The sequence below is a fragment of the Nipponia nippon genome, unplaced genomic scaffold (assembly GCF_047370975.1).
Source record: "Nipponia nippon isolate SJK-2023a ecotype South Korea unplaced genomic scaffold, ASM4737097v1 scaffold_5, whole genome shotgun sequence".
Classification (NCBI taxonomy): domain Eukaryota; kingdom Metazoa; phylum Chordata; class Aves; order Pelecaniformes; family Threskiornithidae; genus Nipponia; species Nipponia nippon.
The window spans coordinates 15,945,324-15,967,507 of NW_028262369.1; the positions used below are offsets into that span (position 1 = coordinate 15,945,324).

Genomic DNA, 22,184 nt, shown 5'->3' on the forward strand with positions numbered 1-22,184 from the left:
ACTCCAGAGATGATTTCCACCATCTCCTGGAGAAGTCTGCTTAGGTGGGCCGGTAGGAAAGGCTTTCACCCAGTGCCACACAGGAGCTCTGTTGTGGAGGTGGGAGCAGCTCCAGACCTGCAGCCAGCCCAGTCCTGCAGCTGCTCCCCTGTGCAAAAGCAGAGCTTGCTCTTCGCTGAGCCCTGTATGCAGCAAGATATATTTACAAAAAACAAATGAAAGGACAGATACTTCCCAGAGAAGCGACAATAATACTAACTCTACCCCAGCAGAAGCAAGGAGCTGCACTGGGCACAGGAGCACGTTGCCGGTCCAAGCAGATCTGAGTGGTGGCCGCAGCATTTGCATTAGACGAAGTGCTTGGACGTTGTTGATCGTTGTCTGAAGCTGTAGTTGGCCATGGGGCTCTCTGAGGCTTGTGTCTGGCAAGCTTAGCTGGGTGCAGCAACGCAGAGCCAGAGTTAGGAGAGCGGGTAGGCAAGCCCTGGAAAATCCCCTCCAGTGACTGCAGAGCCCAGCTTTTTTTGGCTTTGCCAACCTGCAAGCATGGTGTGGTGTGTGCAGGGAGGTGAGGGTGCTTGGGAGAGGGACTGATCCAGGAGAGCCAAAAGACAAGCTGCTGGTCACACAGTTGTTTTCCTCAGGTCCTGGGAGACCTCAGGACCGGGAGGCTGGTATGCCTCAAAGGTGCTCGGTTTTCTCCAGCTCTTGTCAAGCTCATCTAATAAAGGATACTCTCCATGTTTTGCCTTGTTCATATCTTCAGACCATGATGCTAATGCTCATCTGTTAAGCTGTGACTGCTCCAGGTCTGCTCTGCCTGGACCATTGCTTTCCCTGCTGCTGCTGAAGGGATGAAAAAACATATTGCTTGGCTTCGAGATTGCATCTCCCGAGGGAGAGCAGGAGGGTTGTGCAAATCCTCTCTGGTGCGATGCTGGGCAGATCAGTATTGAGCCAGACAACAAGTGGGTGCAGACCGAGAGGTTGCAGATAAATCACTTTGCTTAATGGAGAGCTTGGTGGCTGTTTCAGCAGGTGGTGGTGCTGGTGGTGGCTCTGCTCAGCTCCGGCATCACAGATAAGAGAGACTGCCATCCTGCACCCCACTTGGCATTCACCGTGGGGATGTTAATCCTGATGGAGCCCATGGGTTGCAGCCCAGCATCTGCAGGCTGAGGTCCTGCTGCCCTGAGGTTTTCACCCTGCTCTTCCGTCTCAGCAGGTGTAGGTGTCGTGACTTGCCGGTGAACACCTTTGGGAAGGGAGCAGGCCCGCACCCCCGGGTGTGAATCTCTGCTTTCAGTGCTCGCTCTCTGTCTCTGGAGAGCCTTTGTTGGTGCCCAACGCCCATGCAAAGCTTGGGAGTAGCCGGTGCCTGGATAAACCAAGCGCTGGAGGGGGGCCAGGGCTGCTTACACAAGAGCAGGAGGAGTTTACAAATGCTGACTCCCCATGAAATACAGGGGGCTGGTTTGCAAAGGGGAGATGCAGTGGATGATACCCCTTTCCAAGCTCCCCAAAAGCCTTAGGACAGGGGGATGCCCTAGGATGGGGACAGGGCTGCAGGTTGGTAATGGAAATGGCAGAGCTGCGGGGAGAGGGCTGTCCTCCGGCAGAAGGGGACAACGGAGCAGGATGGGTGTCTTGGAAATTGGGATTTGCTCAAGCTGGCACTTGATGCTGATCCTAGTGTCCAGCACCCAATGCCTGAGGGATTTGCTCTCGGTCTAAAGACAGCAGTGCTTGTGGGCACAGTCCTGCAGGAGGGCGACTTCTCAGGAGCACATTCCCACCCGGCACTGCTGTGTTGGAGGGGACTGAGCTGAGGGTCTGGACCGCAGCCCATGGGCAGGGGCAGAAGGGATGCAGGATGTGACAGCTGGACCAGACAGGGGAAATCCACTGAGGGATGCTCGTGTGTCTTGCTTTGAGTGTCCCCTCCATGAGACCCATGGAGGCTGCAGAGCCTCCTCTCTTCTCCTGAGCATCAGCAGCTGCTGTGGGTATGGGGGTGCTAACGCACCCACCTGCTTATTTCCTCCACTGCTGCTGTGTGGGTGGCCATGGCACGCAGGGGGAGCGGGGCGGGTGCCTTCCATCCCGCCTTCCTCCGAAAAGTGATGCCTCTGGCTCCAAAATTCTCCTGCTGGAGGTACCGGGGGAGCTGCAAGGAGCATTCAGCCCGTGCCCCCCAGGAGCGGGGAGGCGGTGGGGGGCCAGGGCAGAGCCTGGGGCTGGTTGGCAGCTGCTGCTGGGGGCTGGCAGCTGCGGTGCAGGCAGGAGGAGCACCAAGGCAGCTGCCAAGGGCTTGGAGGCTCGCTTGCTAGGGCTTGTTCATGGCACGTACTCCTCAGCGGGGCTCAGGCTAAGGCCCAGCCTCGGATCCCATTTCCTAGGAAAATACAGTGAAGAGGGTCTTTTTTTCTTTTGTCCTTTTTTTTTTTTTTTTTTCACTGGTTGCTGGAGGTTTGGGGATGGAGCTGCGTGGGGGGTGCTGGGGAAATGCTCAGAGCGGTAGAAAACGTTTGGACGGACACTTGTGCCAAGGCACCTTGAGCTGTAGTATATCAAGTCAAAGGCTACCTAGTCTTGCATTTTAATAGTCCTAGGTGAGTTTCCTCTGCTCTGTGACTGGGGAGCTTTAATAAACAGGTTACTTTTACAGTACAAGGTCAAAAGAGGTGGGTCCCTTGAGGAGCCTTTGTCCCAGGACACAGGTCACCCTCTGAAGGGACAGCAGACTGTAATGGGACCTGCTGTGCAAAATGTTAATAGAAGAGTCTCTTAAATAACTAGAATAAAACACGATCACAAACAAGCCCTCCCTCTCTGGGCAGCACTTCTGAGTTAACAAGTTGGCAAGTGTTTTGCCAGCTTGATCTCGCAGGCCACTGGGTTTTGCTTGACTCTAACCATGATGCCTTCCAGCTTTCAATGAGATCGGAGGTTACCCCAACCTTGAAGAGGCCTATTTAAAAGCTGTGCCGTCCAAGATTGTTCCCAACACTACCTGCCACCTGCCCAGAGCGGATGCAATGCACCTCTTCCGAGACCCAGTCTCTGGAGATCTGCCCTGGACCGGGATGACTTTTGGGCTGTCTATCATGGCCACATGGTACTGGTGCACTGACCAGGTAAATGTAAACAAGATTCCCCTGCCCCATGTAACATGGCGTTGCCTGGGGTCCAGGCACGCTCTACTACCGCTCTTGCCCTGGAAGTCCACCTTCATCAGCGCCTAGTGGTCCTTCTGGCTGGTGGTCTCAGGGGGCTTCTTTTTGGAGTCAATAGAAGCACCCAGGCCTCCCGCAACCCTGTTCTTGAGGTGCTTGGACTGGGACAGTTTGGAGACTGGGATGCCGAGGGGTGTCCTCATCTCCTCGGTTGTCTTCTGGCTTTCTGGCAGGGAGGTTAAGCGTTTGCTTGATGTTCTGGGGTTGCTTGATGAGAGGTGGCCAGGCTGCGTGGGCTTACTGGGGCTGAAGGCTTTGCTCTGCCAGTAGGGCTGGCTGCCTGCAATGGTCTTTTTGGGCTCGGCTCCATCCCCTCTGTATTTGGTGGCCCCGGGGGGTTTCTCATGCGTTGGGGAGCAAGAGACCTCCTTGCCTTGTTCTCTGCCTGCAGGGTTCCTGGGTCGGTAGCGGTAGATATGCGTCCCCTGTTTGTTAAAAAAGCAGAGAAAGAGATGAGCTACTGCTGTTGTAAGGATGCTGTTCCCCTGCAAGGATACCCCTTCACACATCTGTGCTGCGGACTTAGTCCTCATGGACAAATCCCTCTGCCACTTGGTGTACTCCTTTGCCCAAATTCTTATGAAGACCGGTGGCAGCTCAAAACTGCCTCGTCTTACCCGTTGCTGCTCCTCCTCTGATTTCTCACTCTGGCAACACACTGTCCTGCACATGGCAACGTCTCAGCAGCCACTTCCCGAGCAGCCCCAGCAGCCCGGTCTGTCCCAAGCTAAGTCACTGCTACCTGGAGATCGAGAACTAAGGACACCAGCAGTATCTCTCCAGCTGCAGCCTGAACACTGGTCTTAATCATCTAAGTGTTCATGTCAGGCCCAAAGAGCATTCAGTCATCCAGACCTGACCTGTGGGATGAGGTGGCTACCAAGATTAGATGAAAGGACGGAGGGTTGGGAGAGGAGGTGGGAGGCAACTGTGAGCTGCAACACCATTGCGGGGGTGGCTGTGATTAGCTGGCTTGAGACACATTTGGATCGGGTCTGAGCACCATTAATCTTAATTCTGGACTGGGTAAGGCCTTAACACATGGCTGTGGTCACCAGATATTTATCTTCCTCTCTGGGTGTGTCTGCGCTGCAATCTGGAGGTGTGATTGCACCCTGTGCAGATGTACCTGGGTGAGATTGGATCTAGCGAGCGCAGGTGCTGATGGCAGGATGAGCTGGGGCTGGGAGGCTGCAGAGCCGGCTGCACCGACCTGCTCTGCCTCTGTCACGACCCTGCTGCGCTGCCAGCACCGCATCTCCACTGTGCTGTTGACATTGTCTCGGTGTTCAGTCATTTAGTCCAAATATCCCAATGGCCTCCCTGGTCCTCAGGCAGACAACTCCTGCTTTGACCAGGGGGGCTGCATTAAAGCAGTTTAGCTTAGGTAATACTAAATTGATTTAACTATATTGCTTAAAATCAGTGCTAAGGTCTGAGATGTCTTCAGGAGGGAAGGACTGAGGGTGATTTAGCTCCTTTCCCTTCGAGGCTGTCATGTGCCTGATGTGGTACACCAGGTGACTGAGCTGGGTGGTGGGTCCTGCGGCTCCTGACATGTTCTGGCTCTTGGGCAGAAGTTAAACCACAGCTTCCCTGAGGATCCCACCCCAGGAACTGGTACTTGGTCCCTCCTGCCTACCATGGCATGAGCCAGTGCTTGCTCTGGAGCAGCCACATCCTGCTGGGTTCTGAGCACTTCTCTGTAAGCCCTTGGGGAGAGACTGGGGTCTTTTAAAGTCAGCATTTCCTACAGATGTTGCCTATTTCAGACAGATTGCCTCAAAGCCCAAGTGCTGGCTGTATCATGGATGGATGTGGCTTGGCCAGAGCCTTGAGGTGTGATGGCTTGAGCAGTGTGGGTGCTGGAGTTGTGGTAGGAGGAGGCTGGACTCGGTGTCCATTTTATTGTGGGCACTCTTTGGGGAGGAGATTGAATAGAAGGGGCAAGAGGGGAGAGGATGGTGATGGGGAATGGTTGATACTAGCAGGAGGACGAGCTGCTGTGGTTGCACTGGGCTTTTGTGGTGCTATGGCATAACACCAGCCCGTTGCTGGTCTGGAAAGAAACCCAGCCCGTGGGTTGGGTACACATCTACACTGTGTTTGGGCCCGATGTCCAATGGCTCCAGTGTTTGGGGATGCTTGGGATGCAGTTTGGCAAGGAGGAAGCTGATGTGGGCTAGGAGGTGTTGGTGGCTGCTCAGCCCAGCTCTTCCACAGGTCATCGTCCAGCGGTCGCTTTCTGCCAAGAGCCTGAGTCACGCCAAGGCCGGCTCCATTTTGGCCAGCTACCTGAAGATGCTGCCTTTGTTCATTATCATCATGCCGGGGATGATCAGCAGGGTCCTGTACCCAGGTAAGGGCCCCGCCATGCGGACGCGGAGCTGGCAGGATGGGTATTGTGCCTGTCACTATGCGGTGAACGGGAGGGGGGCTTGCCTGGAAACCTCTGCTCTGCACAGGCCTGGGGGCTCTGCAGGAGGGAGAGGGACAGGAGAAGACCTGAGTGTCCCTGGTGCTCTACTGGTGCCTGCTGTCCATCAGCCAACGCTACTGTCCTCTATTAGCTGTGCAGCTGGGTGTGAACAGGGTTGCACATATTTTGGCAAGGCAATGCTCCAGGCATAACTTGGGTGCTGTGTTCTCAAAGTGATGGGAAACATGATGTTTGCCCTGAATGAGCCTTCGCCTGCGTTTTGGGCTACACTGCGCTACGGGCCAGCACATAAGAAATGTAGACCCAGACTAAAAATGTTTGGTGGGGGTTGATCGTGATTCCTGTCAGATTCGAGGTTTCTAGAGAGTTAATCAAGGGTTGCTTTGGTTTATTATTTTTACACACGAAAGAAACTATTCTCTGCACGTTTCCATCAGCTGAGTGCTGGCTTTCCTAACCCCGATGGTGTGTTAATTATCTGCCTTTCATCAAAGGGCTGAACAAGTTATTGCAGGAACACCAACATACCTGGCCACTCTGAGCAAAGTGGCACCCGGGACCTGGGTCACAGAGCATCAAAGGGCTCGGTGCTCCTTGCCCTGCATGGGCACCAGGGGATATTTGATGTGCAAGGATTAATACCCTGCTCTGAGCTCCGTATCACTGTCCAGGAAGGGAGAAGCAAGTGGACTTTGGGCTAGTAAATTTAATTCCCTGTAAACACAGATTAGATGTTCAACTGGGGTAACCTCAGGTGGCTTCAGTGATTTTCGGCTGCTGACTTAGCCCTGGGGGTTTGAATGCCCCGAAAACAGTGGGTGGGGAGTCTTGAGAAACCAAAATACTTGGCAGTGGTGCAAGAGAATGCAGCGCTTGGGTGGAAACAGGGGATTGACGCTGTGATCCCCCTGTCTGGATGGGGTGATGCTCCTGCCGCAGCGGGGATGCTGGCGTGCACCCCGTGGTCTTGCAGCGGGGTGCTGGCATGCACCCTGTGGGGTGACAAGGTCTGGCGTCGCTTGTGGATCAGCCACGAAGCTGCTGACTGCAACGCTCGCCCACAGAGGTTGCCGTCCCTGTTTCTCCACTGTCTTGCTCTGCGTAATTATGTGTCCGAGTGCTTTTACTTTGATGCTAATCACCTTTGCAAGGAGCTAGAAAACAAGCCTGAAAAGGACACACCTGCACGCACAGTCTATCCCTGGCTGGGCATGATGCCACTGCTGGTGGGCTGTGGGATGGGTCGTTGGTCTCCATCCCACAGCCCAATGCCATAGGCTAATCTTTAATTCCCAAAAACCTCCCCTTTACCAGGCATTCCCATTGCACTCCCAGACACCAACAGCTGTGGCATGGCCACCACCTTCTCGACCAAGAGCACCCTTGGGTGACGCCTACCACCGCTGCGTGTAGGGCGTTATTCTCCCATATGGGGAGTCTGATCACAGCATCTAGGACACGACACCAAAGCTAGGGATGACACCACGCCTTGGCTGAGCTGGCTGGGTCACCTCCAGGTTTGCAACCTTTGTAGGGTGGAGAAACACAGGGAAGGTTATAGCAAAATGTCCTACCTGTGTGGCACTGCTGGGGTAGGAGCTGTTGCCATCCAGGATGGTGCGGGGCAGCACACACCTAATCTCCACAGCATTGCTCCTCCTCTTCGTGACATCCTCCACGCGGACATGCTTCAGGGATGGGAGGCTCCCCAGGGGGCTGAGGAAGGTGCCCCGGCTGATGTGAGGGTCACTGAGCTTCCTCTGCATGGGCAGGATCTCCCCGTTGTGGGTGACGTCCGAGTTGGTTCGCCGGAGCGGCCCGTAGCGATCCCTCACCTCAAAGTACTCATCTGAGATGGAGGAGGCGTTGGAGCGGCGGTAGCTGTGGTCAGCGGAGCTGCTGGAGTAGCTCTCCTGGTCACTGAGAGTGATGTACTCCTCTTCCTCCTCCTCCTCCTCTTCTCCCAGCCCATTGTGGGTGCAGGGAGGCCCTCTATCCTCCTGTGGCCCTGCTGCTGGCCAGTCTGGCTGGAGATGGCAGGTCTCCATTGAGGCTCTGTTGGGGTTCTCCTCTGGTTCCTGCTTTGCACCCGTGTGGTCAGCTGGTGATGGTTGTGTGTTGCCCTCTGGGGCAGTGCTGCTGTCACAGGGTGTAATGACTTTGGTCACAAGGACACCAACGGGGATGGTCCTTGGCTTTGGAACCGGGGGCTTGATGTCCTCCAATGTCTCCTCCATCGGCTTCAAGCGGTGGCCCAACGGTGAAGTGGCAAACGTTCCTGCTTGCTTTGTTGTCCAGCTGGTGCCTTCGATGGGACTGGTAGCAGGGGCTGCAGGAGCTTCCACGGGGGTCTGTGGGGCCTGTCTTTGGCCGGGGGACACCAGAGTGTCTTGGTCTGAGTTTTTCTTGGTCTCCATCTCCCTGTTCTTCAGCATCTGCCGGTGCTGAGCGCTGGCCTGGGAGACGTCGCAGACTTTGATGCGGTTCATCTGCGAGAGCTTCACGTTCTTTATCTTGGGGTCAATAATATTAATGTAACCCAAGACTTCGCTCCCGGGCTCAGGGTCAGGCTCGACCCAGGTGGGCAGGTAGTCAAACATGTTGGCTTTCTCCAGATTCAGGAGGCCAGGGTGGATGAGGAGGGAGAGGTCTGCCATGTCGCCATGCCTGTCGCCTGCCTGGCCCTCGGGCAGGGCTTTGCCTTTGTTGTCTGTCTTCTGGTTTTTGTCTTGGTTCTCAGATGAAGTCTTGCTGATCTGGTCGGCGCTTTTGGCCTTCACCAGGGCATATTTAGGGTTTATCAGTTTCTTCACCACGGCATTGGCGGGGGTCACTGGCACGACGGAGGGCAGTGTTACAGGCTCAGGTTCAGGCTCTTCGCCCATGGAGATGGACTTGAGGCTCACCCCCTTGGACATGAGGTAGAGCTCCTGGAACTGCTTGTCAAATGCCTCCACTACTTGGCCCGAGAGGACCGTGATGACATTTCGGTCCGTCCTCGCCGCAGACCAGGTGAAGCTGGAACAGAAATGCATTGGAAACTCTTTGAGTGCTTGCTGGTAAATAACATGCCTCTCCCCAGCCCTGGCTTTCCCCGGGGGACTGATGGTGCTAGCAGGGACATGATCTTGCTGTAAACAGTAATAACGAGATAGAAGAAAAAGCTCTCATCCCAAGTTGGAATGAAGGGTTGAAGTCTTGAGCACACTGGAACTTGAAGTAAAAATAAAAGGTATTTGCTGTGGGCCAGTTAGTTTTTCACTTTGGCTTTGGCCAATTTTCCGTTCTCAGTTTGGGTTAGTTAAGAAAAGCGACTCATAAATGGATGGGTTTTGTCGTGGCCAGAAAGTAGGAAATGTTTCAGTTCCATGTTTATGAAACTTGTCTTTTAGAGCTGAAAAGCTTATTGAGACTCAGCGATTTATACCAAAGCAAGTTTTCACTTGGACAAATTGGAATAGACTTTGGGTAGGAAATATTTAACTGGAAAAGCTGAGGTCAGCGTGAGAGCTAGGACTGTCTGCGGTTTGGTGCTTTTGTCCTTCCTTGTGCTCATCACATCCGCTGGCAGAAGCGCATGGTGTATCCCACCACTGAGGAGGAGGAGGGGTGTCCCAGTCCTGGCTGTGGGGTGGTGAGGGCCCCTTGGGTCCCACTCCAAATCTTAGGCTGGCCTTGCAAAATCATCTCCCAGGGGACCAAGTCTGGGATGGGGTCCCAGGGCCAAGGCTGGGCAGGGACCAGGACTTGGACCACATTGGTCCATGTTGGTCCTTTGACTAACGCCTCTGTGGGGTGGGCAAGAGGAGATACCACTGATTACCTGTAGGATCCACACATGGCCCGGTCCCCATCCACAAACATGAACTTCTGGGCCAAAGCCCCTTTGAACTTGGTGGCTGAGCGCGTGAAAAACTCTGTCCCCCCTGTGCTCCGGACTCGCAGGTTCTGCAAAGCAAAGGCAGAGTCGTGAGCACAAGCAGGAGCAAAGGGCTGATCTTCAGAGCATCATTCACCCCTCCATTGATGCCCTGGCAGATGCTCTACAGCCCCTCTGAGGAGTGGGAAATGCTCTTCATGGCCGGCTCAGAAGTGGCTACCGTGATGGGAAGATAAAATAACTTGCCCTGGGCCACGCAGCAAACCATGGACTTGAGTTCAAGAATTTCCTGCTTTGCTCATGTGTTGGGCAGCATTTTCTACCTTTTATTGGAATAATCTTCCCAGGGACATTGGAATAATCTCCCCAGGGAAGTGGTGGATTCCCCAACATTAGACGCTTTTAATATTCAGCTGGACAGGGTGCTGGGCCGTCTTGTCTAGACCATGCTTTTGCCAAGAAAGGTTGGACCAGATGATACTTGAGGTCCCTTCCAACCTGGTATTCTATGGTTCTCTCGAACTTGGTGCTGCCTGTGTCCGTGGGTGAGCAGCATGTGATACTGCTGCCAAACACTTTCCGTCTCCTGCGATCTATGCAAATGCTACCATGGGAAAGGTGATTCTTCACCTCCTTGCCAGCGGGAGATGTACAAGGAAGGGTTTTTAGGGGGAGATGGTGACCTCAGGACAGCGCACATGGACCCGATGGCAGCGGGCTTGTCCTCCACTGGGTTTCCCCCTTGCTGTGCTCCTAAATCTGAGCATCTAGCCCTGTTTTTAAGGGTGAGTAGGAAAAAGAAAACAACAGTGGGGCAACATCTCGGGAAACGAGATGAAACAAATTCACCCTTGGGAAACGAAACCCGGGGACATGGACCAAAAGGGCACATCCCATAGCGTGTCCCTGCGGAGGTGGCTGGGGAGCAGGGCGTACCCCCAGGCGGGGGGCCCGGGCACAGAGGAGCAGCCCCAGCTCTGAGAAAATGTTTTTTATCTTCAGTCTGGCTCATGCTTTTCTCTGGAGGGCACCAGCACATTTTTGCAGCTGAGCAGATAGCATCTTTTACTGCAAATGGTCTCCCTTGGGTGGGGAGAAAATATGTTCTTATGAAAACACCTGCATTCCTCCTGTGCTTGCTGGGATGTAGGTAATGCCATTCCCAAAGGCACTGTAGGTCATGCCCTCCATGGTTGTTTTTTGGTTTTGTTTGGTTTTGTTGTTTTGTTTTTTTTAAAAAAAAGGAGAAAAAAAAAAAGCACCGAAAGTATTTGTCCTCCCCACCTCCAGCCTTCCTCATCTGCTTTCCTGGGTTCTCCTCTCTCTGTGGATCATGACCCAGCACAGCCCTATGCCTGGGTGCGAGCCAAGCTTGGGCACCCCTGGTCCCTGCTCCTGCAAACCTGGCAGGGGGGACAGTGATTCAATGCTGTTTTTAGCGTGATGCAAAAGCAAAGGCTTTCCTGATGGGGTTTCCAGGGAAGTTTTATGCACTGAGTGGAGAAGTTTGGGGTTGGGTTTTTGTTTAGTTTTGTTTTTTGTTTTTTGGGTTTTTTTTGGTGCATTTGATTTTTTTTTTTTTCTAGCGTTCGCCTTTTTGCTGGTGTGGCTGGGGGGAAATTGGTGGGTGCTGAGTACCCCAGCGTCTGGTGGCGGGCAGCACTGAGGGTGCTGGGCGCTGGCTGGCAAACAGGATGGGGTGGCAATTGCCATCCCTGTGCTGTGTTGTCCCTACACATGGGGCTGCGGAGAGAGTGGTAGCGCACGGAGTGCACGCTGACTGGCTGCTGGGTAACGCCTGCACCCAAGGCTGAGCCCTCTGCCCGTCACCAGCCTGAGCGTCCCTGGCTCACGGCTCTCCTAGGGCGTCGGTCTCTCCCGCTCGGAGCCAAACTTTTGCACAAAGGCACAAAGCAGCTGTGGGTTTTTCTCAGGTAACACCCAGGGGAACAAAGCTCCCCAGAAGCAAGGTGCCGGTTACCTTTCCCTTCCTCCTCGCTCCCGGCGTATCACTGCTGTTAAGTAAGATCTGTTTATTTAATCTCTCCCAAGATGAGCATGCAGCAAGAGAGCACCCAGCGCGATGGCCAGCTGCCGAGCCCGGGACAGGGTGAATCACTCCCCAAGCACTTGTTGTTGCTCAATGAAGCGACCACCTTGCCCAAGCTGGCTTGCTAATTGCGAAGCGCGGAAGGCGCTGAGATAACGTGTGTTTCGTTAGCATCTTCTGACTTACAAAGCAGCTCCCAGACACTGCCCTATTTTCCTCACAGCCTCCTGCCCTGCTGCATCCCATGCCAGCAAATTGGCTGCAATATGTGGCAAATCCCAACTTCTAGACATTTGCCGAGCTCTGCAGATGTTCTCCTGCTTTTCCAGTCCTGCCACCGGGTTGCTAATGCATTAAAACCCTGGCGTGCGTCAGCTCTGGCTTTTCTGGTCTCAGAGCAGCAGCAGTCTGCAGGATACCAGACTCTCCGGGGAGTTTGGACGCGGGCAAAAGCTCAGCTGAGTCTGCTTTAATTGTGAGCAGCAATTAAGCAGGGCCGGGAGGCTTGGTGGCTGGGTAGGGCACAAAGCTCGGCTGGCTGGTGCTTTTGGCTCCCTGGGGTGGAGGTCCCCGAGCCCCCACTCCAGCCCGGCATGAGGGTGTCGTGGCTCCTACGTGTTCCTGCTCAGCTGGGGTTCGCCCTCACCGTAAGCAAATCTGGCGAGCTTGCCTGGGCATGGGCGTCCCTGCCAGCCATTTGGCAGCCAGCACATGTGGCTGGATGATGTCAGGCGCAGAGACATCGCCTTTCTGCCAAGCAACAGGCGAGGCTGAGCGACTTGCAGCCGGCGAGTGAAGTACAGCCAGGAGAGGGGCGTCTGCAAGCCCTGAAGTGAAACTGCCGGGCTGCTCTGGTGTGTCTGTATCTGATGCTGTTGGTGGGAGCGTTGCGCCCAGTGGATAGCCCGTGACTCTCTCCTGCAGCTTAGAGCAAGGGGTCCTGCTCCCACTGCTGCTCTTGAGGCTGATACAGCCCCCCGCCTTCTCCTCTGCCCCTTTGTCTTCCTCCACCTTTGCACTAACACCATGCAAGGTGATTTTTCTCTGCACCCCCTGCGCACATAGTGATGTATAAGGAGTTTGGGGCACTTTGGGCTGAGGACTGAGATCCTGTGCTGCCAGGCATCCCCTGTGCTGCTTTACCTTCCCTTGTTTCAAACAGGATTCATGCACTTGAGTAACATCATGCACAGCCACCAGCACCTCCAGGGCTGGTTGAATGTGGCACGTGCAGGCAGATCTGTGCTGCCTGCCGGGGCCGGCGTCACAGCTGCCCGGTGCGAGCAAGAGTGGTGATGGCATCCTTGGCAGCTGCTGGGGCCGCGGGCAGCGTGGGTGCCTCCCTGCTCCGCTCCTGGCCCTGTGCTGGGGCGGAGGCTCCAGAAAAGGGGAAAATCAAGTTTTATAATTCCAGCCTCTGACTTGCGGGAAAGCCTGAAAGCGAGGGAACTGGCCGGCGGTTGTTCCTGCCAGTCCTGCCCCTGGGGCAGGAGCAGGCAATGGGGCTGGTGGCAGCAGGGATCTGGCCCTGGCAGAGCATCTTTCCTCTCATGCCTTCCTTCTTGACAGCTTGTTCGCCAGGAGGAGTGCAGCAGGAAGGTTTGCCCTGGGCTTTGCAGTGCACTGCTTGAGCCATACCCGCTCTTGCGGGGCCACAGCTCCCTGAACACCCCTCTGCCCCAAAGCCAGCTCTGGCTGGGTACCATCAGGCCCCTGGGATTTCTGTATCCAGCTTTGCTGGGTGGAGATCCATGTCCCCATCTCTCATCTGTTGCCCTCCATCCTGCTGCTCCTGGATTTGGGCATCACCTTCAGGTTTGGCTACGGGAAAAATGAACTAAACTCATCTAGCACTGCCCAAAGTTTGGAGGTTGTGATCATCCCAAGACAGGAGGGACCAGGGCTGATGATAGCTCTGATTATCTCCCTGCATTGGAAGAGGTCACCCAGCCTCGGACCCTTCAGGCCATCCTTACCTTCAAGTGGCCGGCGTGCATCTGGGCTCGCTCACACATCTGAAGGAAGTGCTTCACGTTGGTCTCATCCAAAATGATGTAGACTCCCACTTTCCTCTTGAAGCCTGCATCCAGGAGGTCCTTGAAGATGTCTACATCAGTGAACATGTCCATGACCACTGCGATGACCTGGAGAGGGGAGAAGAGAGATGAGTCTGGATAGCATGGCTGGGTGACAACCCCAAGGCGTAGCTGCTGCTTGGGCGAGAGCCGAAGCAATGTGCTCTCTCTCTCTCTCTCTCTCTCTCTCGGAGGCTGGGATTAGGTGTGGGGGAGCCCAGGCCAGCCCAAAGGCAGAAAGCAGGAGCCCCCAGTCCCATTCCTCTGCTGTCACTATGGGAGGTTTGGTCTCCAGTGGTGGCCTGTAGCATAATATACTTGTGAAAAAATGATTTCTGAGGGTGAATCTAACTTTCTTGCCTCTAACAAACATCACAAATTTCAAAGTCCAGTTTCTGGCTAAGAAGTTGAGTGTCCCTTCGCTATCAGCACTGCCTGCGGCCCTATTGTGGGGAGAACCAGAAGGGGAAACCTGTGACACAATGATGTGTCTGTCTGTCTGTCTGAGGGCACGTTGCATGGGGTGGAGTCCCCCCCCGCTGTCTCTGGGGATCTCGTGCATGCTTGTGTTGAGAGAAACAGTATAAAAAATAGCTAAAAGTGACTCTAAGCTTGGTAGAAAGTATCTGGACACCCCTGAGGCGCATTCAGGAGCTGCAATGACTTCTAATATCTTTTAAAAAACAGGCCTGGGTGTGAGCTGACAAGGCTGCTTGAAAGCAGCTGGGAGTTCGCAGCTCCCAGTACCTGTTCCAAGTCCAGGCTGCTGCTACCAGCAATGTGGTTGGGTTCAAAGTCAGCTCTCCTCTGTGAGGCCAGAGCAGAGCAGCAGGGACAGGCGGTGTTTCTGTCATTGGCACTGCTGACATCTCTCTTGGTTTTACTGGCTGGCCCTTGCGTGGCTGGGTGCCCTCCGGGTGCTCAGGGTGCTGCTTCTGCTGCGCAACCCCCCCTGCGAGCATCTCTCCTTCCTCCCAGGCTGTACAAAAGTGCAGCAGAGCCGGGATAATGGTGCCAGCGCCCCATGTAGTGACAGTAGGGTTTGACACATGGCAGCATTCTTTGCAAGTTAGAGCTGCCTTTGTACCCAGGGCGTTTGCTGCTGTGGCGGGGCTCGGATGAGTCCCACGTGTGATAGGAAGATGCATCTGTGCCGTGTCCAGCTGCGCCACACCAAAGTTCACTCCACACCCATGGATTTTGCCTTCCTGGAAATGCATCGCCCATGGCACAACGGTGAGCAGCAACGGTGCAGCACGACGTGTGCAGCCGAGCATCTCTGTGTAATGCCCGGGGTAGCAATAGGGCAGCGCAGCCTGCAGCCATGTCTGCCTCCCCTCATCCTGCACGGGGTGGCAACAGCCATGCAGGAAAGCGGCTTGTCATCAGGGCACTCCCGTGTCATCGTCCCATGTTCGGAAACCCATCAGTGCCCCCATCTCTGCAGCTGTTTTGGAAGGTGCCCTGGGCTGGAGGGAGATGGGTGATGGCTCTGAGCCCCTGCACCTCTTGGCCCTTCACCCTTCCAGGAGGGCTCCACTGGCTGCAGCACGTGGCCGATCCGGGGAGGACACTGGCATGGGAACACACACACCATGGGGTGACACAGGGAGACCCCAGGATGCTCCTCCCTTGGGAGGGAAGGGATTGGGATGGTGCTGGGTGCTTGCACACTCAGGCACGTCCAGTCCAGGGCTCCCAAAGCACCAAGCTGCCTTTTAATTAATTTTGTGCCACAGGAGGTGGAGAGCTCTAATTAAGAGGAGGATCGTGCGTTATGACACTGCCAGCTTTTCCCTTCCTTTTCTGCAGGCGATGGGGTGAGGAGTGAGGCTACGTGGGGAGCCCCAGCCTGTGCCACCTCTGATGCCTCCTTGACCTCCCCAACCCCGGCCACATACAAGTGTTTCGGGAGGTGCCAGCGAGCTGAGCGAGAGGGGATTTTATGGCTCTGCCACTCGATCTTAACTGAATTCCTATTTATCCTCACCCGAGAGCGTCTCAACAGGCTTTGCCATGAAAGGATAAATCCTCACTCCTTTGTGCACCCGCTCCTGTGTTTTGCACATCCTTGTTGTCCTGGTGGAGAAACTGAGGCAGAAAACCATGTTCCCAGTTTGTGTGGGCTGCCCAGTGAGGGCTGCACTCATCTCGCCCACAATGTAAAGTAGGACAGGTTCAAAGCTGCTCTTAAAGTTCAGGGCTTGTTTTTTTCCATTTACAGCAAGGAATTGGGGAGGAGCTGTGCTGTCTGCCGTGAGTCCTGGGTGAAGGGCACCTGACCCAGGATGGTGTCTTCCCGGCTCCAGGAGGTGGGTTTGGTGGCAGATGCTTTGCTCCCATCTCTGACACCGATGGTCTGTGCAGCTGTGGTCATGTCACTTTGCCTGTGCACCGCATTTTCTCCGGGGGAAGTTGAGGGCTTATAAAACGGGCATGAGAGTAGTATTTGCCTTCATTTTTGGGAGGAAAGGGTCATTTCCCCACTGTGGTCCTGGCATTCCCAAGGCCTTGGCTTGCTGCTATGGCTCTGAAGACGGGAAGGTGCTTTTCAGGGACACAGGCACAGCATGGTGACGTCCCCCAACCCAAGCACCGCTCACACAGGGGTGGTGAGCCAGCAGCGCTCTGCAGGCAGTTGCCCAGGGCAGCTGGCTCGGGCAGCGGGGAGGCAGCCTGGCTCTCACCCGCTTGCCCACATTTTCAACCCGATTCCTCCTGCTCAGCTGGTGCATCCTGTTGCCGCTCAGCACTTCTGCTTCCCTCCCCGCTGCGTCTTGCCTGCAGGATAGGCTTGGCCTTGGTTTGTCACCGGGACCTCATGCCAGCATGCCAACAGGCTGCCCTGGCATGAAATGGTCTGGGAGAGCGAGCACAGTGCTGGGAGCGCTCCTGATGCGGTGACTGTCCAGGGACCACAGGGGTGAAATCTGCTGCTGGGCTGCCCGGGCTTGAATCTCAGCTGGGACCTGTTGGGTCTATGCCAGACCCAGGTACAGGGTTTAATCTGCAAAGAATGGAGGTCTGTCTGCTCCGGAGAAGTGAAATCCTGTGTGCTGTTTGCTTCCCAGCCCAGTGAATGGGAGTGGCTGAAGCGAGCTGTGCTGTCCTGCTGTGGGGAGCAAGCTTGGCACCCTTGTCCCCGTCACTTCTACCAGTGCTCCGCATGCTCGGTGCCAGGGAGGTCCCTGGCAGCAGGAGAGCTGCACCTCTTCCCAAAGCCCCTTTTCTGCTGCGTCATCCCAGGAAGCTTTGCCGAAGCCTTGCCATCCCTTTGCCATTCACCTGGAGGGTGCGGAGAATACCAGCCCCAAACCTACAGTCAGATGCTCCCAGTGCCCACATAGGTGATGCTTTTCTTCCCGAGGTCCCAGGAGTTGCCAAGATCCATTGGATGCAGCAGATGTGCAGATGCCAAGTCCTGACACCCTGAGGAGCGCCGAGCATCGCATCCCCTCGGACACTGGGCAAATGATGTTGGGATCGTTCTGAACGGCTTTGATGAGCACGTAAACTGCAGGATCATGTTTTATAGAGGAAATGACAGCTCTTTATTAGCTCACTCTGAATCATCAGATAATGACTTTTGGGGCATACCACGTGGGCATTTAATAAATTAGGCAGGCACCAAGGCACAATTAGAGGAAGCGTGTTGGGATGAGGGAGAGGTGGGACAAGTAACATTAATAATTGCTCCCCCCGTCAACCCTTTCATCCAGGAATGGCAGAAGGTTTTGTAAACAGTAATTAATAGGGCCTCCCAACCTTTGCTGGAAGTTGCTCAGGGTAATTATATCACCACAATCCCAACCTGGAACCTCAAGTGCAGAGAGGAGGCCAGACTCACTCTGGTGGCTTTTGGCCCAGGTCAGTGTTTTCAGCCTGCTCTGGTTTCTGGTCAGATAGAGCCAAAATCTAGAGAAGAAGAGAGGAGGGAGATCTTCCTCCCTACCCATCCTGTGAGATTTGCAGCCCAAGGGCATTTGCACTGAGAGAGATGGCCGTGCCATGGCTGGACCTGATCAAGGTCTCCAAGGTGAAGCCCAGTGGTGCACCACGTCCCTGACCACCTCCGTGCATTGGCCGCAAAGATGGGGATTTGCTAGGAGAGCAGGGACGTGGCCACAGGATCCTGCCTCTCTTGTCTCCCACTTATTCCCAGGAAGAGGAGGGGATCATTTGCATGCCCTGCTCCAGCTCGCCTGTGTTTGCCTCTCTGCAGAGCAAAGCAGAGGCTCTGAACTCAGCAGCATTTGGCCTTGTTCCTGCAAGCAAGTAGGTTCACCTGCACCATCAAAGGGGCCTCAAATCTCAGCTCTTGGCTCCCTCGCCCCAGCCCTGAGCTGCCATGAGCCTACCCAGCGTCAGCAGCGCTCACGTGGGCTCTGAACGCTCCTCGGCCAGGCTGTCTGTCTGGTGAACTTTGTTCTTCCGGCCACAAGACAGCAACCCGCGTGGCGGTATTTGGTGTTTGGCATCTGAGAGCATTTCAGACCAAGTGTCTTTGACAGTGGCTGGAGCAAGGGTCATCCTCTGGGATGCAATACTGAAGCTCTCCCAAGCCCATGCTCCTCTGCAGGTGAATGAAGAGCACTGCCATTACCCGGTGGGATGGGACAATTCGGCAGGGATCTCCACAGGGTGGCCCAAGGGACACTGCAGGAAGGATGGGGCACGTGGCCAGCCTACGTGACATCCGATTGAGTGGCAGCCAGATCGTTCCTCTGTCCACTCTTGGCTTCCTCAGCCAAACCCTTTCACCTCCAAGCTGCCGTAAAGACCTTAAGCCTTGGCTGAAATCTCTGGGTGCAGAGGAGGGTGGTCTAGCCCAGCGTCCCCACGCGTAGGAGCACCCACACCAGCGGTCACCTGGGCTCAGCTGCATGATAGCAGGTTCAGCTGCAGTAACTGCGGTCCTCGTATAGTGTGTGGGAGACCTCTGGAAGAACCCCACTTGTCAGACCCCATAACTCCTGCCATCCCCAGACCCTGCAGACTGCAGGTTTGAAGGACACACCCATCTCTATGTTTCCTGGGGTGCCATAAGCTCCAAGCAGGCTCCTGCATGTCACCAGTGGTGTCACCACATCTCTTCCCACCAGCAGGGACCACCTGGACCGGGAGGCAGAGCCCAGCCCTGCTCATGGGGCATCAAGGTACCAGTGACAAGCACAGCAGCATCACCTGCAGCCATGTCCCTGCGGCTTGGAGAGGCTCCAAGGAGAGGAGGGGATGGTGCAGGCAGCAGGGCCTGGCAGCTTCCTGACTCAACCGCCTGGCTCTGCTGAGCAGGAGAAGGGTGGTAGGATGACTCAGGAGATGCCGTTTGTGTGGGGGCAGGTGGGAAGTCGTGAGTAGGCAAAGCCAGGCAGGAACTGCAAGCCCGGGTGAGACGCAGCTGGAAAGACCCAAAGATGAGACATTATTTGTAATGGGGGAGTTCTCCCCATCCTCCATCCCATGGGACTTCAGTCCTCCCTTCTCTTTGCCCTCACTGCAAAGCCCTTCCTCAGGGAAAACGTTGCAGGTAAGGACAGGTCACCTCGACTTTTGCAAGGCGACAGTGGCCAGAGATGGCTCCTGTCTGCAGCTGGGCAGCCCCGATCCCCGTCACCAGCCATCCAGGTGAGCCAGCTGGCTCAGACGCATTGGGAGTTCAGTTTTCCTGCCTGAGCCAGGGCTGTTCATGCTCAGACCCCCAGCCCTCTGGTCCTGGAGAAGCTCTGACAGCTGCGTGTCACCACGTTTCCCTCTCTCCTGCCAGGGTCTGTGGACCCCAGCACTGTCCCTCGTCCCAACATGGAGGTCTCCAGAGCCAGGTGGACCTGATGCATCCCAGCTTGTCTTCCCCTGCTCCGCAGCCACCTGGGCAGAGTCTCCCTGTTTTCCTGATGGACCGTCCCTGGGGTTGGGATGCTTCTCCCTTGGAGCTGGATTTCTCAAGGGAGTGGGCGCACAGAGCTAAAAGGGCTTCAACCACCAGCACCACGAAACCAGCAGGTACCAACCCCCCCTGTGCTTCCCAGATGGAACTGGGTCACTGGCAAATATGAGCAACCTCTGCCCACCACTGCTGGCCTTCAACACATGCCATCAGCTCCCTCCTTCCCTGGTCCTCCTGCCCATGACACCAGCCTGACCCCATCGCTCATCCACCCCAACTCCCTGCTCCTTGCTTTGATGCCACAGGGATGATGGGTCTCAACCCAAATCCCAACTGCAAAAAGGCTGCCGTTAGCTGTGCTACCCCTTGGCATCTCCCCAGGCTTGTCCTGCACATCAGCTCATCGTTTTCCTTTTCAAGCCAGGATGAGGCCAGCTTGGAGCACTGTGGCAATCTCAGGCCAAGCTTGACCCTCGTATACGTCAGTGCCAGACCAGTGGCTTTGGATGCTTTGCCCCAGGGCTGTGTTTGGCTCCTCCAGTTCCTGCGTGTTGCTGCACGCAGTCACACAGGGTTCTGGGAGTAATGATCACAGGTTGCCTGGGACCGTGGGCTCGGAAGCAGTTCAACCCATTTTTCTCCCTGGTGGTTTTCCCCGCAGCCCCGTAGGGGCCCCAGGATTAATGATGCTGCCGGGAAGGGTCGCGTTGCTCCCAGGGAGTGTTGGGCCAGGCTAACAGCATCTTCAGCAAAATCTGATCCCCAAATATTGATTACACTGAACGAACACGCAAAAAACCCAACGCTCGACCCCACTGCCTTTGCTTTGACAGAGTTCCCCGCAGGATGGGGATTACCTGGCTGAGCAGGACTTTAAGATCTACCCTCGGCAGAACAACCCGGGGCAGATCCTGCCCCATCCCCACGGCGCACCTCACCTTCTGAGCCTGGCAGATCATCTTCCGCACCACCTCCTTGATGTGCGCTTGCCCCTCGATGGGCGGCTGCATGTAGACAGTGGCGCGGGTGACCCCGCGGTAGGCGATGGTCTCGGGCCAGCCGAGGTCTAGCTGGGGGATGGAGCGGTCGGACCTCTGGGGCCAGTACTCCAGGGAGGGGGCCACATCCTGCTCGTCCCCTTGGCTGTTGCGATCGCCTTCGCTATCCCCTGTGCTGCTGCCGTGGCGCGGGATGTACTCGGAGCCAGGGTCGTATGTCTCCAGTGTGTCCAGGATCTTCTTTAGCTCCAACTCGGAGAGGAAGTCCCTGATGTTCTCCTTCTTCAGGACCTCGTAGAAGGCATCGGGGCCACGGGAGGCCAGTGCCTCCAGGGCTAGTCGTTGCTCCTCACTGTAGAAGAACTCAGGCTTGGACTCGCTGGACCTCCAGTTGACGTGGCTGTCATCCAGGCACTGCACCTGGGAGAAAGCCATGGTGACCACGCACGCTGGTACCCTTTCCGAAGGGAGCTCTGTACACCCAGCGAGTGCCGGATGCCGACAATAAATAAGGAATTAATTATTCCTTAGTCTTTAAATACACAATTTGCTTTGCTTTGCCCTCCCCAGCTCAATGCCCAGCTGGGGAAATGCACCGCTCTCTTCTCCGACGGCTCCTGCCAGGCTGGAGCTCTTCTCCACCGGGAAGGACGATTCAAGTTCTTGTTTGCTCCCAGCTCTGCACAGCGAGTGGGCTCGAGGCAAGGAAAAACTGGAGCTTCCCACGGCCGGGGCTGTGGGACGGGGCAGAGATGGCCCCGGGCACACGTGCACCACCAGGAAGGACCCTACCTCCGGGTCCACGCTCTTCTCATCCTGTTCTCTTTCAAGACAATGATAATACCGGATAAAATAAGAGGTGGAAAACAAACAAACAAAAAAGGCTTAGTAAAGGGCAGAGAAAAGCAGGATTTCTTGGCCCAGATACCGTTCCTGGTTATCGATCCTGGAGAACTGGGTCAGCCGGTGGGTTTTGCGGCAGCGAGTGTCTCCGTCAGCCTCTTGTGCATCGCCCTGGCTGGCAGGTCGATTATTTCGGGCTCCTGCCAGCGTGCAGTGCCGGGCCTGGACAGGTAAGAGCAAGAAGTGAAAAGAGGAAAAGCAAAAGAGTGATTCATCGCTCCGCCCTGCCCCACCTGCAGTCACATGCTGCCTTCACACATTCCCGGCCCTGCCTGCACATTAACTCTTTCGGCTGATGCCATCCTTGTCCTCACACCTCCGCCCGTCCCCAGAGGCCCTGGGGACTACGCGGGTGCAGGAGGTCGGTGTGCAGCTGGGGAGGGGTTTGGGTGTTTGTCTTAAAAAAAAAAAAGCGTCTCTCCGCTGAAATCTCCCCCTCTCTCTTACCTGTGTTGGCTGGTAAGTTAATATTTTCCAGGAAAGTGGCTCTGCCTCGTGGTTAACCCCTCCCGCACCGAGCGCAAGGACCCTCATGCTAGCACTGGAGCTTGGAGCCCAGGTGGGTCCCAGGGGGCAGCACCAGGTCACAGCTGCCATAATGGTTCAAAGCTGTACCGGGGGGGTTAGACTGGACATTAGGAAGCATTTCTTTACCGAGAGGGTGGTCAAACACTGGAACAGGCTTCCTAGAGAGATGGGAGATGCCCCAAGCCTGTCA

The 22,184-nt window shown here is 55.5% G+C and overlaps 2 protein-coding genes across 4 annotated transcripts in view; one reads left to right on the top strand and one right to left on the bottom strand.

Moving 5' to 3' along the window:
• Positions 1-22,184, top strand: part of SLC5A10 (solute carrier family 5 member 10) — a 41,804-nt gene that overhangs the window by 11,584 nt on the left and 8,036 nt on the right. For all 3 annotated transcript variants that reach the window (XM_087731390.1, XM_087731391.1, XM_087731389.1), the window contains 2 exons: positions 2,932-3,137; positions 5,460-5,595. In XM_087731390.1, coding sequence (XP_087587516.1) covers positions 2,932-3,137; positions 5,460-5,595 — 342 coding nt within the window. The remainder of the gene's footprint in view (positions 1-2,931; positions 3,138-5,459; positions 5,596-22,184) is intronic.
• SACK1G (scaffolding CK1 anchoring protein G) lies at positions 3,154-21,036 on the bottom strand. The gene is made up of 5 exons (XM_009467828.2): positions 20,504-21,036; positions 13,583-13,750; positions 9,500-9,624; positions 7,251-8,694; positions 3,154-3,661 (listed from the first exon to the last, which is right to left on the bottom strand). The coding sequence occupies exons 1-5, from the start codon at positions 20,996-20,998 to the stop codon at positions 3,242-3,244; spliced, it is 2,652 nt and encodes an 883-aa protein (XP_009466103.1). The 5' UTR covers positions 20,999-21,036; the 3' UTR covers positions 3,154-3,241.

Excerpts from the sequence above, each read along its gene's own strand:
- SACK1G (XM_009467828.2), bottom strand. The coding sequence starts at position 20,998 with ATGGCTTTCTCCCAGGTGCAGTGCCTGGATGACAGCCACGTCAACTGG. Across the intron at positions 13,751-20,503 it reads TGATCTGCCAGGCTCAGAAG|GTCATCGCAGTGGTCATGGA; the intron begins GTGAGGTGCGCC and ends TCCCCTCTCCAG. Across the intron at positions 3,662-7,250 it reads ACCCCAGCAGTGCCACACAG|GGGACGCATATCTACCGCTA; the intron begins GTAGGACATTTT and ends TTTAACAAACAG.